A 14,803-nucleotide genomic window follows, 5' to 3' on the forward strand; every position below is an offset into this window, starting at 1 on the left:
CCCTGCCCCCAGGGTTCTGGTCCTTCCTTCCTTCCCATCCTTCACTGGGCCTGGCGTCCCCCAAGGACCAGAGGCAGAGATTCTCGGGCCGAGAACTGGGAGTGGTATGCGAAGTGGTCAGAGTGTCTCTTGGAGGGGGTGAAACAGAGGGGACCCTGTAGGAGAAAGTGCTGCTGCAAACTGCTCTGGTTTCCTGAGGAAGGTAGCTACTGATGAGGTAGACTTTCATAATTGTGGAGAAAATTCATGCCAGCCACTCACAATAATCAACATATAATAGTCTTTTACTCATAGATATTAAAACAAAATCAGGCATCACCAGATATTTGAAAAAAAGTAATAGCCTAAGAGAAAAAAGGCCAAGATGGGGGGATGAGGGAGGAAAGAAGGGAAAGGGCGTAGTCAAGGAACAAGTGTGAAACACCCATGGTCATGGACGACAGGGCAGGGACTAACCATGGGAGCTGGGTGGGTGGTAGGGAAGAGCAGTGAGGAAAATTGGGACAACTGTAGTAGAACAGTAAAAAATAATTAAAAAAGAATTGATGATGGATAATAGTTCAAGATAGAAAAAAATCTTTTTAAAAAACTAGAATATAAATTATCAGACATTTATGAACACCTATAAAATAATACAATGCTATACAAAGAAAAGCAAAAAAGAAAAGAGACATTAAAATTTTAAAAAGATAAGCTCTGAAATAAAAATTCAGTGGATAAAATGAATGATACTGATGTTGCTGAAACCAGGTTGATGGTGCACAAGGTAAAGGTGAGAGACTATCCCCAAATTCGGAATATCAGGTCCACCTACAGATATATTCAGAAGGCCAAACGTTTGTCTAATAAAAGCTCCAGAATGCAAGAGAAGTCAGAGGAGGAAAAAACACAGAAGAAAATACCCCTGACCTAAAGAAATCTAGTGTATCTTCAGGCTAAAAGGAGCTACCAAACGAGACAGGTTCTGGTGAAATTTCGGAACTTCACAAATATAAACTTCCAAAGCTTCCAGAGGTGGCAGAAAACGAACACAGGGTATCTACAAATTAATGTAAGTTACATTATAATCAGGCTTCTCTCATCAGCAAAACCAAATACTAGAAGAAATGAAGTAACTTTTTGAAGATTTGAAAGGGAAAAGTTGGAACTTAAATTCTATATCCAGCCAAACCAATCAAGTATGAATACATTTTTGTATATTCCAGAATTCAGAATATTTTTCATTCATACACTACTTGTGAGAAAATTAGTAAGGTAACACAGCATATTGAAAAAGGAACCCAAGAAAGAAGGTGCCCGTGAGATATAAGAAACCTGACAGTGAATCTGAGTCAGGAAATCACAACGGAAACTCACTGTACAAAGAAAGTCAAAGAACTCACACGCAGTGATACACAGAAGATCATCATCTTCCAGCTGACAGTCTTAATAATATAGAATATTTTCTATGCGTCCAAGCCTACTACTTGGTAATAAAATGAATAAAATTCAAATAATTATGATGTAATCAATGTTCTTTCCTGGTTTTCAATTTTTACATCTCAACCTAACACAAAATACTTACACCTGGGTTATATGACAGGACATAACATAAACGTGGTAACACTTGACAATGAAAAATAACACCACAAAAACTGGGTAGTACTGGCCGGGGCAAGAGAAGTGGAACAAGTGTAACCAGGAGAATGTCACCTCTCATTGCAAAGATAAACTAATACTGTCTGAAGCTGAGCAAACACGAAGTAGAAGCATTAAACAGTTTACTTAAAAGTAAAAACTAGATATCTTCCCATAATTCATGTGTTTAGCATCTCTCATATTTCAAGTTATTTATGAAATCACTGGAAAAATACTGTTTTTAAAAAATGGACACCAGGGAAACACAGAACTTAGACCATTCTAGTAAGGCCTTCCTACATTCTCAAAAGCTCTACATTCTGAAAGCTAACTGTTTAAGATACCTCCAATCCTAGGCGAATGGCGGCTTCTGTAAAGCTTCGTCTTTCCTTCTCAAAATTCTTTTTCTGCTCTTTAAATAGGGACCATTCTTCTTTGAGGCGCTCCTTTTCTTCCAGCAAATAACAATCTCGGAGCAGTGAAGTGGTATCATCGTCACACGTAGTAGCAAGCTGCTGCTATTGGATTTTAGAACATAGTTAAGCTCCAGAGGTCCCTGCAGCACTCCAACAAGTTGAAATGAAACAGGGAAGGCAGGCCAAATTTCAGGGGATGGACGGAAATTATGAACAATGAGAAACTCGACTGAGGTGTGTCGTTCCTCAAATTCTTCTACTCTAACTGGCAAAGCACCCACTAAGGAATGGTATGAAATCTACCTGTTAGTCTGCCCTGGCTGGCGTAGCTCAGTGGATTGAGCACGGGCTGCGAATCAAAGTGTCGCAGGTTCAATTCCCAGTCAGGGCACATGCCTGGGTTGCAGGCCACGGCCCCCAGCAACTGCACATTGATGTTTCTCTCTCTCTCTCTCTCTCTTTCTCCATCCCTTCCCTCTCTAAAAATAAATAAATAAAATCTTTAAAAAAAATCTACCTGTTAGTAAGCAGAGAACTTAGTTTAGATCAGGCAATGTCAAATGCTACAAATCTTATGAAATAAATAAAAATCTAGTAAGGTTCAGTAACATTCTGGTCCTTCTCAAGGGAGAACAGTTTTAAAAAGTAACACATTTACCTGTAAAAGTTGTTGTTGAGTTTTAATCATTTCCTTACACTGCTGGATTTCTAACTCAAGTTTCTCAGTTTCTTCCTCATGGTCTTGTCGTGAGATTACATCTTCATCATTGAAACCTTCTAGGTGCACCTTCGAGACTAACACAGAAGCAGTAACTTGATGTAAGTTTAACAGTCACCAGTTCATGCTGTTTTTTTGGTTGGACATATATTTAAAACTCAAGGCTCTCAGAACTTTTCTCTTTCTGGATTCTTATAGGTTTTCTGAAAGATAGTTACTTCCCACTGCCCTTTAGAAATTTCATAAGATATAATGAAATTAAATTTATATTATTTTAACACTTGAAAAATTCTTAAAAATCAAAGCAACTATAAGGAGTTTATGACAACTATAAATTGGTACTCTTTTTGGACTTAATGATATCCATACAAACAGAGCTTTAGTGCCAACATTTAATTTTTAATCCATATTTATTCAAGATTATGTCCTAATTAAAAATGGATGACCTACATTTACAGAAGAGAAAAATAATTAACATTCGTAAACTATGTTCTTTTGACACTTCTTCAAAGGTCGATGCGGTGCTACAAATCTTGCCCTCTGGTATTACATTTAACAAAGTCCAAACATACTTGCTATTTAACAACAGACAATGATGACTCACTCAAATCCATAAAATCTCATGTAAACTACTTTCGGTACTTATAATAATTTTGCTAATTGCTCTTTATTTTTTAACACAACTGACACTGTGCTTGTTATTTTTGACAATTCAGAATAGACTTCACTACTCGGAGCTTAATTTTCTTGCTTTAAAATCATGTAAACTTTAATAAATATGAAATATTATAGATATATTCATTAATGTAGTAGATCTTTCTATACTATCTGTATTGACAGGGGAAGGTCTAAAATATTCAATTTTTATTTTGTATGTATTTTTAAATAAATTATTTTTTAAATGCAAGGAGAAAAGTTTAGAAATATATGCACCAACCTGTTAAGTGTTGTGTATAGGGAACAGAACCTGGAGAGTATACTTTATGTACTCCGTAATTGACACAAAAACACTTAACATCTACTATTTTGAAAATGATTAAAAATAAATTATTAGGTACCTGGGAAAATGCAATTATCTAGAATAAGAAAAAGTTCATGTTTATACTACATGATGATTAATATTTTTTGACTTCCAAGACTCAGTAAGAGACTTGACTTCCCCCAGCTGCATGCTGTACTCAGAGCACATGAATCACAGTGTCCTCTCTTTAGAGAAAGTTTCGCTCTGAGAGTCAAGCGTTATTTTCTCAGTGAGATTCAAACCTCACGCCTGCAAGTGGGCAGTCTGGCTTTTTAAACCACCAAACTGAGCTAAAGTATTTCAGGACTGAGCTCATAACATGTCTTTTTAAGTGACTGAAAATTAAGTGACTGAAAGTTGTGACACATTAACTGTGTCACAACTCAGTCTGCCCACTTTAGACAGTAGTTACCTTGGTTATCAAGTTTTTCTACGTGACTTTTCAAAATTCTCCACTGTTTTCTGATGCTGTTTGTAAGCTGCTCTCTCACGGTTTCACAGGAAAGGTCCCACATACTCTCCCTACTCAGTTCCCCAGGATCTTCTTCAACATCAGAGATAACCTACAAGAGATGAAAAGACCAGTATCTTAAAATGGCTTTTTTTCTTTTTATTGACTTTATTGGGGGTGACACTGGTTTACTATAAAATTATACAAGTTTCAGGTGCAAAATTCCACAACACATCCTCTGTACACTGTATCATGTGCTCACTTCCCCAAGTCCATCACCATTTCTCCCCCTTGTACCCTCCCAAGACCCCCTACCCCCAGCAATCACTGTTGTGTCCATGGGTTTTTGTCTTTTTTGCTCAATCTTTCCACCCACCCCCACCCCAACAGCTATCAGTCCGCTCTCTATGAGTCTTTCTCTATTTTGCTTGTTAGTTTAGTTTGCTCATTAGATACCACACATGAGTAAAACCATATGGTACTTGTCTTTCTCTGACTGGTTTATTTCACTTGGCATTAACGCTTTCCAGGTCCCTCCATGCAAAGGCAGTAGCAATCAGATTGACTGTCAAATACTTATCAAAATCATTTCTGTGCTGTACCTTAAGCATATATGACTCAGTACTTAACATAAATAACTCAAGAAAAAGCAATAACTGAAGGTAGAAATTCTTCAATTCAGGTCTCTTCAAACCTGAATTTGAATCCAAATATAGTTAGTGACAAGAGTCATGGAGCTGTGTGAGCAAGTTATGACCTGTCTAATGTGTTAGATGCTTTCACATGTTACATGATCCTCAAGTCATGGTACAATATGGGGAAACGCAGGCAAGAGGAGAGTAACTGGCCCAGTGCACAACAGCCACAAGGTAGAATCGAGACAAAGATCCACTGGTCTCCAATCTTAGACTGCTTAAACAATCCTATGAAATCATACCCAAAGTGAAAGCAATTGTTAATCCTATTTTTCTTGTATAAATTTTAAAAATAGAACTGGAGATTATTTTTCTTTGTTAATTCTACTAAGACATTAAATTATAGCAAAATGTAGCAAACTTAGTAACTGCATATTATCAAACAGAATGAAAGCAGAATAAAGAATACATGGAAACTATTAAAATGAATATGTCATAATAATCTGAATCTACATAGAATGATCCTGAGTCTGAAGAACTGTATTAGTAGTCTCAAGTCAGTGATGGGCTATAGAGGTCACAGCACCCCACAGCAGCAGGTGGGGAAATGCCTATGGTGCTGGTCATTCGGACTCAGTGGTTCTTGGCTGTCAATCTTCCAGACCTATTTGCCAGTAACTCTTCCAAAGAGCTACACCTTCTCTTCCATATATTCTAAGAATACTACAAATCCATTATTTTTCAGAAAAATGAACAAATTGTTGCACATTTCCAAACTGAATGAAACTCTAAAACCACAAAATGAAAAAAAATTCATTTAATGTAAATTTTTAGTATAAACTTTGGCTATAATTAAGCAAAACAATAAATAAAATGTGGATGTTACCTATCTATATATTCCAGCTTTTTCCTCTTACTATAATGCTCCAGAATGTTGTCTTAAAAGGCAGGCATGGTTGACTTACTTCAATTTTAACAGAAGCATCTAGAAAACAGATCTTTTATTTTTTTTTTTAATATTTATTTTTAGAGGGAGCGGAAGGGTAGAGAAAGAGAGGGAGAGAAACATTGATGTGTGAGAGATATATCAATCAGTTGCCTCTCAACACACCCATAGCTGGGGATCTGGCCCACCACCCAGGTACGTGTTCTGACTCGGAATTGAACCGGCAACCTTTGGGTCCACAGGTCAGCACTCAATCCATTGAGCCACAACAGCCAGGGCTAGAACACAGACCTTTTAAAAACACAAAATATCCTAAGAGATTGTTTCTCCAAAGCTAAACATTTGAATTATGAATTATACAGATACTACTGGCTGAGTAATGAGGGAGGGGGGGAATTTAATTATTTGAGAAGACCATTATTTACTACCTACTGCATTTTGCCATATATAATGCTCACTTTTTTGCCCAAATTTTTGAAGGAAAAATAAAGATGCACACTATACATGGGCACAGTGATTACATACCATGGGTATAATAATGGGTATAATAATCCCATGTATAATGCATGGATGTACATTATATACAGCAAAATATGGTACTTTTACTTACTGAAAGCTAGTAATGAAGAGATTAGTAAAGGCTGGGCCAGAAACTGAGACTACAGGAGTAACAGAAACTATGCTAATCCTGGAGAAGTATTATTAGTGAATGTTAAGAATTGACCAGAAGAGAGACTTTGAGAGAAAAGGTTGACTAAATATAAGACATCAAGCAGGCCCCAAACCATAGAGTTTAAAAGAACATTCAGGTAATGTTGTTTTTTAAAGAAGAGGGAAAAAAGTAAGAGTTGAGATGGCTTATTGGTTGGAAGGATCTTTGACACTACAAATAAATACTGGGGTCCCTGATATCCGAAAGCACAGTGCTGCTGTGAAGCCTTCCATAGACTGGAATGGTGTACAGCAAAGAAGCAATTCCTACTAATTTAAAAGTGACAATCCTCTTTGGATTTTTTCTTGGTCGATGAAAACATGTACTAATACAGTTTTTTTTTTTCCATAAAAGCAAAGTGGTATACCGCAAACTTTCAAAAAGTGGGAGGATACCTGTAGTCCTCAAACACAGATTTTAAAAAAAAAGTTCTGGTGACTTGTTGGTAATTATCATTTTCCATCAATGCTGCTATTTTCAGATTTTAGTCACGAATCTTGAATCCAGAATTTAAACTTATATGTAAAACAATTAAATAAAAAGAACTTTTTGCCACTATACAACTTGTTTTTTCAGAGAGCCATGCATTTTATTCTCCCTTTGTCAAATGCTTTCTCGTACTTGCTACCTCAAAGACACCTACTAATTTTTTTAAGGAGCCAATTCAAATGCTACTTGCTCTGTGACGCCTTCCTTGATTGCCATAACTTTTCTTTTACACACTGTACCACCTATTACAGCCTATAATAATTATAGAATTATTATTTCTCTACATATGTCTTTCTCCGAAAAAGAGCTTTTTCTTTTTTTTTTTTAAGATTTTATTTATTTATCTTTAGAGGGGAAGGAAAGGAGAGAGGGAGAGAAATATCAATGTATGGTTGCCTCCTGTGCGCCCCCTGCTGGGAACCAGCCCGCAACCCAGGCATGTGCCCTGACTGGGAACCAAACCGGGATCCTTTGGTTTGCAGGCCCGCGCTCAATCCACTGAGCTATACCAGCCAGGTACCAAAAAGAGCTTCTTGAGGGATGCAATGGACTGAATGTTGTACTCCCTCAAAACTCCTATGATGAAAGTCTAACCCCCAGCGTAACAGTATCAGGAGGTGAGGCCTTTGGGTGCTGAGTGGGTCATGACCGGGATGAGTGCCTTCTCTATAAAAGGGACCAGTGAGCTCTCTGGCCCCCTTTCCACCAAGCAAGAACACAAGTGAGCAATCTGCAACCAAGAAGAGGTCCTCCACCAGGCACCAAATCTGCTGGCACCCTGACTTTGGACTTCCAGGTTCCAGAACTGCAAGAAATAAATTTCTGTTCTTTATAAACCAATCTATGGTATTTTGTTATAGTAGCCCAAACAAAGACAAGGGAAAAGTAAAAGTCTTTTTAGCTTTTTCTTTCCAGGGACTAGAACATAATATACACTCAATATATTTATGAATTGAATGATTATTTGGTTCTTAAAGTTAACAAGTTTCACTCTCTGAAAAGTAGAGCCTGTTTAAGTACACAATACTTAAAATATTTAAAGAATATTGTAACAGTGGTTAAAAACACAAACTCTGGAGCAAGACAGACCTAGATTCAAATCCTGGTCTGTCACGTGTGATAGTGAGCTAAGTCTTGTGCCTCAGGTGCCTTCGTCTATAAAATGGGGATAATGTAGTATCAAAAGCATCAAATTATAATAAGAATGAAATGACACAATGTTTATAAAAGGATTTATCACAGTGTTCAGCACTGTGATAGCACTCAGATTAAGTCCTCAGAAAATAATACCCATCATTTCCCAGGACACATCTGAAAACACACAGGGACATTTTCTTGGTTGTGACAGATGACTGGGGTTAGCGTAGCAGAATGTCTGTCCAAAATATCAACAGTGCCCCCACCGAGAACACCTATCTAGCATTTCAACCGTCTAAAGCGCAATCTGAAGACTGTATAAAAGAAAGGAGTCACTTACAGTTCCTGTGCTATCATCAGCCCTTTCTCTAGGTTTCTGCTTTTGGGGAGAAAGAAGAGAAATCATTTCCTTTTTCATTTGCTGAAGAACCTTCTTAAGTTCAGCATTTTCCATTAAGATTTGTTTCTGACGATATTCATAATCATTCAAGAGAATTTTATACATTTCATCTTCATTCCTGAAAAAGAAACTGTCAGTATGAAAATGCAGTACAGAAAGAAAAGCCTGATTAAGTTTATCAATTTAAATTGGATCTCACCTTGCTTCACTTTTACCAGTCCTCCAAGAGCCTCTTTTTCCATCAGCTCTCCCCACATAATTTAAAACTTCCATAGCTACAAATGTGAACACACAGAACAGAACCAATTTTCACCATGCACGATAAAGTATTTAAAGTCATAATACACTCTACAACACATCAGGGATGTGAGTCAACCTGGTACACAGATTAAGATTTGGGCTCAGTCAGCCAGACTTCAAATTATAGTTGCATCATTGATAAGCACTGAGACCGTAGCAAGTTCTTTAACTGCTCGGCCTGTCTCTTCCCTGATATAGGTAATAACAAAAGTATCTACCAAAGATAATCTGTAAAGAGCAAATGAAACTGTTAAAGCACTTAACACAGTAGGTACCTAATAAATGTTATTTTATCATCATTAATTTTATCACCAGGGGTTGGCAAACCAAGGCCTACAGGCTATCTGCCTGATTTTGTAAATTAAGTCTGATTAGAACACCATTTGTTTATACATTGTCTACAGCTACTTTTGTGCTACAATGGCAGAGATGAATAGTTTAGACCGCACAAAACACAAAATATTGACTATCTGAACTTTACAGAAGTTTGCCACGCCCTGTAGCACAAGCACCAGTGAAAGGGCCAAGGCCCCGTGCCTGGCTAACGTCTTGTCTGCACCGGGTGGAGATGGGACGCAGCTGGCATAAGAAATAAGATGAGGGGGTCAGTTACCGTGATTTTAGAGCTGATAACATCATTGTGAAACTGTCACTTTTACCTGGGTCTGGACTAGGTGAAACAAGCCAGACCACCCCTCTCCCACATAAAATAAAGGCTCTATTACCAAGGTAAAATTTTTAATAAACTTTTCTAACTAAGTAATACATTTTACACTTCTAGCATTTCTTTATTTTCTTCATGAATAAAAACCAGGTTAACCAATCTTAAAAACCAATGAGTGTCCAAATACACTTTAAGATTTATTACCTCATAATACCAAAAGATTTTCAACCTTGTCTTAATTGCTTATTATACTTTAGTTTTCAATGATTTTTAAAATAAAGTATTTGAATAGCTGCATGCACATCTCTGCTGTACCGCATGACAGTGATGCGGTCAACACAATGGCTTGCTGGGAGCACCTAGAGCTCAGCATGTGACAGCTTGAAACATCTGCTTGTCAGCTGTTGCATGCAAGTTCAAGTTTAGTGTCAAAAGACAGTTTAGGGGTATGACTGTACAATATAGGTTACAGGACAGACTATCGTCCACTTAGAAACCACGCTTCAATAAATAAATGCACAGATTTCATGTTCCCTGAGACTTATCAGGTGAGCAAAACTATCTTTTGTCTCCATGTAGACCTACTTCTTACTCCATGCTACTTACTTGAAATTAGGCACATACTTGGATGAAGTTATACATTAATTTCCAAAAGAATACCAGACAGAAGTATACTTTAGACACAAATATAAGCATAACTTTCATAATCCATCCTTTTGAATAGTTGTTTCAAAAAATGCACAACTCAACTTAAAGGAACTCAAACTGACAAATTACTGGTCTGATGAACAGTTTTCTCAAAAACATACCTCTAGTGATACCAGAAACTGATCCTGATTTTTAATACTACTGGTTCTTTATTATGGAAGATTAGAGCATCCTCTGCCTTTGTTTTTCTCTATGGATTAATCCTACAGCTGCCATGTTAACAAGAAATGCAATCTGCATATGCAACTAATCAGCAAAACAAAATCACTATTTTTCACTCACCAGAAGTCTCAATTTCTAATTTATATCTATATATACCATCATTTAAAAATTATATAAAGTATGAAAATAACACTTCAGGAGTTAATTGTGTTTAATGCTTTTACATTTATTTCTTAGTGTAGTATTAGCTTATTTCTTCCTTCACTCCGTCTTCACCAGCTGCTTACCTATTTTTTTATCCTTCTTGTTCATAACAAGTTGATGTAGACGTTCCTTTAGTTTATTATATTCACGTTCTTTCCTCTTCATGTCATGATTATATTGAGTAGCTCGACTTGCAATAATATTTTGTAATTTCTGTACCTGAAAAAAGAATTTCTATCAAATCTGTCCCTTAAGGGTTGATAAACCCAGTTAAACTTCACAAATTCAAAAGAGAAAAGAGGTCCTAGCATTCAGTTCCCCATAAAATAGTTTCAGCATTCTAGGATTATTCTTCCTTCCCCATAACTACTGAAATCATTCTTTAAGATATCATTTAAATTAATCACATCAAATTTTTATTTTTAACTCTGAGAATCTGTTGTTGCTTCCTAAATGATCTTCTACATCAGAGATTTCCAACCCTTTCATCTCATGGCACACATAAACTAATCACCAAAAACTTAGGGACACCAAAAAACATATTTTTTGCCCATCTGGCCAAAAAAATAAGTATAATATTGATTCATTCACACTGGATGGCTATTGGTGAATTGGCTGTTGTCATTTTTTCATTTGACCATCTCAGGGGAAAGAAGTCAGTGCCCCCGACTAAACAGTCAGGCACTGCAGGTTTTAACAATTCTTGAGGCACAGCGGCTGCAGGTTGCTGTTCTACACCTTTCAGCCTACATGTAGACTCTTGATCACTTAGCCAGAAACTCATTCATGAAAGTGTTCAAGTGATCAAAGCTTCATCTGAAACAAGCAGAATTCATCCAATCATTTGCAGTGACTTCCCCCTACAAAGGACTTGAATCACTTTATTGCTGATCAAACTGTGACAAGACAAAGTAGTCACGGTACATGGATGGCAGCAGGTAAATGGGTTCATTTTTCTCCGACCACAAGCAGTTCTGAAATTAGAATCAGTACAAACAGCAGAACCCAGTTCTGACATTTGCTGAGCACCTACTACATACCAGACACTAGTGGTCAGTACTAATTTCTACTATGGCTTCTCAGGCAGTCCTTAATAGAACTAAGCTCTATTCCACATAAACATTCATGTAGATCATGAATGTTTATGATCATGGAGATGATCATGTTTAACTAAATCCTCATTAAAGATGAACTATTTTCAAACCACCGTATGTGTAACCTACAGATTAAGTCAAAATTTTCTGAGAAATAACTCAAGGAAATATATAAGCAACCTTGGGGTTTAGTTAAGATGTTTCATTAACCACTTACTAAATATGCTACTAAATAACCAAATTTGGTAAAACAAATCTGTCTAAATCACTACAAAGTCCTTAAAGAAATATACTATATCATCAATCTTTAATTATAGCTAAAACAACATATACAACACTAAAATTATATATTAAGTATTATATTTACAGTTATCACATGGTTAAGGATCAAACTGCAGAACAATAAAAATATAATGGCTTCTTCTTGCATAAATTAAAAAATAATTTCAAATGTATTGACTCTACAGGTCCAAATACTAAGTAACCACTAAAGCAAAAATGAGATTAGGATTATGGTATCTTTAGCCTCAGAAATGAGATTTTTTTAATGTGATTTTTTTTTAAACAATAACTCTTGTGCTCAGTTAATCAATTAATTGCTTGACTGGCTGAACAACATCAGTACTGAAGACAGTGCAAGAAGAGGCAGGCCAGATATTAAGCACCGGGATGGTAGAGAATAAGAGATCTGCATTTAAAGCACCCCGTGCCTAAGAAAAAGTGACAGTGTGTGTGCATCCAGGAGGGATGGCCGAGGACACTGGCTGCCATGAGCTAGGGACTAGTATACTAAGCCAAATGGGTCCACTTGGTAGAGGGGATTACAGAGAGGGTTCCTGACCTCAGTTAAATATGATCTAACACTGTACACAGAGGTCCACCATATGATTTGACAGAGGATGATTAAATTGTTTTTTCTTGTTTTAAAATGAAGAGGCTCTTAGTGTCACCTCAAATTATTTTTTCTTAAAACTCACTTAAACTTTATCTGCGGTACCTGACAACTCACCTCATCTTTCTCATTTTTCAGCAACTGATGCAAATTCCTGTTCTTGCACTGTAACTGTCTGTCTCTTTCCTGCAGCCCAATCATTTCTCTCCTGGAGGTTTCCAGTTGTTCCTAAAACATTCACATGCAATTTTAATTAAAATTAACACAGGATTCAGAACAAACAAATTCTTAAAAGATTGTAAAAGCAAGCTACATATGCTAGTGTTTGCTAAAATTTTGGAGGTACGCAAAATATTTTGAAAGCACTACCAAATTTTTAATGTATACTCAGAAGATCTTCAAAGAGGATCCCTTGTAAGGCTCTTCACTTATTCCAGTGATGTCATGCCCAAGATTTTTAAAATTTCTTTTTAATGCTTTTTAACCCCTCTATAGCACACTCTGATAAAGAGCCAGAAGTGACAAAGCTAAGGCTGAAGAAGACTGGTGACCAGCAAAGAGGAACACTGCAGGTCAGAAAGGTGGGACTGCAGTGTGACACCAGTTCTCACTTACAGTGGCACACTCTGAAGATTTTCCTCAGGAAGAAATGGCAGTGACGCTGGAATCAGTACAGAATAAGGTGCTCCCTTCAATTCATTCTGTATGCTTCTAGAGAAACTGCGCCAAGTTCTACATGAAACTGGAGTATTTTTTAAATCCTCTTTTTATCTTTATAAAATATAAAAGCCACTCAAGTTATGTTGTAATTGATACTTGCACAATCTCTATAACAATCGACCTCAATAAGATATCCATACGTTTAGAACTATTATTAACTTGATAACTCTAAGGCTGTCTAAACTTTTAGCACCCTCTTGTTTAAAACTTCCTACCAGGCCAGACCATTTGGTATGGCTGAACTTAAAGCCTCCAGGCCAGCTGACATGTCCTCTATCTGTCAAATGAGAGATTCACTCAGAGTCATTATCAACACTACCTGAACTCATCATCATCCCTGCAAATCCATACACTGCCCTCCTGCATTGCTTATCTCAGTGAATCACACCACCATCCTCAGCAAAACCAAGTCAGAGACTTGAAAAGTATCTTAAATGCATGATTTATTCCCCAAATTCAATTTTCCATAAAATCCTACCACCTAAATTGTCTTCACATCTCCCTCTTGCTATCTCCATTGGCACTGCCTTTGTCCAAGTCCAAATTCCCCTGGTGTGAGTGACTGCTGAGGCCTGCTAACAGCTGTCCCTTCCACCAGGCTTTCTGAGCCCCACCCCCTCCACTTCCATTTCAAGTACAAATCCACACCTCCCCTCCACTCAATTGCCAGATTGATATTTACATGATACATTCCTCCCATTTACATTCCTCAGTGCCCCCAGGTTTTTGCACAACACCTCTCACATCACCTGGGGCCTGGATCCCAGACTCACCACTTACCACTTTTCGTCATGCAGCATATACATCAGCCCCTACAGAACTATATGCTATTTCCTGCAAGTAATATGCTCTACCTGGAATGTATTTTCCAAACACTAGCAAACTTCTATTCATCCCTCAACTCTCAGCTCAAGCGTTGTTATCTCCCTGTGAAGCTTTTTTTTATCACCCACACCAAGAACAATTAGTGAAACAAATAATTACAGTTTAAGGTATCTCCTTCCACTAGACTACAATCTCTGTGAAAGCGGGGACTGGGTTCCATTCATCTTTGAAAACCAGGGCCTAGTACACACTCTACAACTTTTGCTCAAAAAACTGAATGAATCATATCTAGAACTAGATCTAGATCTAGATCTAGAAACTCTTCAAGGACAGATCAACAACTTTTCCTCTAAACACACATTTCGGTCCAGAGTTGACCCAAAATACCTGATTTTAACCCAGGTCAAATTCTAAATTAGAAGGTATCCTGTAAAACATTCGATGCTCTGCATAGTCCTAATAAATGATCATTTCTTAGAGGAAAGGCTCAACAGCCCCAAATTACCAAAATCACTATGTAATTAATTATCAGTAGCTACTTGTAAGACACTTGGCCAATGGTGCCCAGATATAAAAAGTTTTAAACCTTAGTCTAGGGTTCACAACTCTGGGTTGATCTAATTAATAAGACCTTTTACAGGTTCTCTTCAATTATAATTAAAGTAGTACCCACAACTTGCAGCCTATTAACA

General features: G+C 37.1%; 1 protein-coding gene across 9 annotated transcripts in view; it reads right to left on the reverse strand.

Moving 5' to 3' along the window:
- Positions 1–14,803, reverse strand: part of LOC114497542 (SSX family member 2 interacting protein) — a 45,239-nt gene that overhangs the window by 7,566 nt on the left and 22,870 nt on the right. For 5 of the 9 annotated variants that reach the window (XM_036026355.1, XM_036026352.1, XM_036026350.1 and 2 more), the window contains exons 5-11: positions 12,684–12,794; positions 10,664–10,799; positions 8,742–8,817; positions 8,483–8,660; positions 4,185–4,335; positions 2,692–2,828; positions 1,962–2,135 (exon numbers count right to left, since the gene is read on the reverse strand). In XM_036026355.1, coding sequence (XP_035882248.1) covers positions 1,962–2,135; positions 2,692–2,828; positions 4,185–4,335; positions 8,483–8,660; positions 8,742–8,817; positions 10,664–10,799; positions 12,684–12,794 — 963 coding nt within the window. The remainder of the gene's footprint in view (positions 1–1,961; positions 2,136–2,691; positions 2,829–4,184; positions 4,336–8,482; positions 8,661–8,741; positions 8,818–10,663; positions 10,800–12,683; positions 12,795–14,803) is intronic. The other 4 variants (XM_036026354.1, XM_036026353.1, XM_036026357.1 and 1 more) reach the window with 1 other exon arrangement.

This window comes from Phyllostomus discolor, chromosome 5 (assembly GCF_004126475.2).
Source record: "Phyllostomus discolor isolate MPI-MPIP mPhyDis1 chromosome 5, mPhyDis1.pri.v3, whole genome shotgun sequence".
In the NCBI taxonomy this organism is placed as follows: domain Eukaryota; kingdom Metazoa; phylum Chordata; class Mammalia; order Chiroptera; family Phyllostomidae; genus Phyllostomus; species Phyllostomus discolor.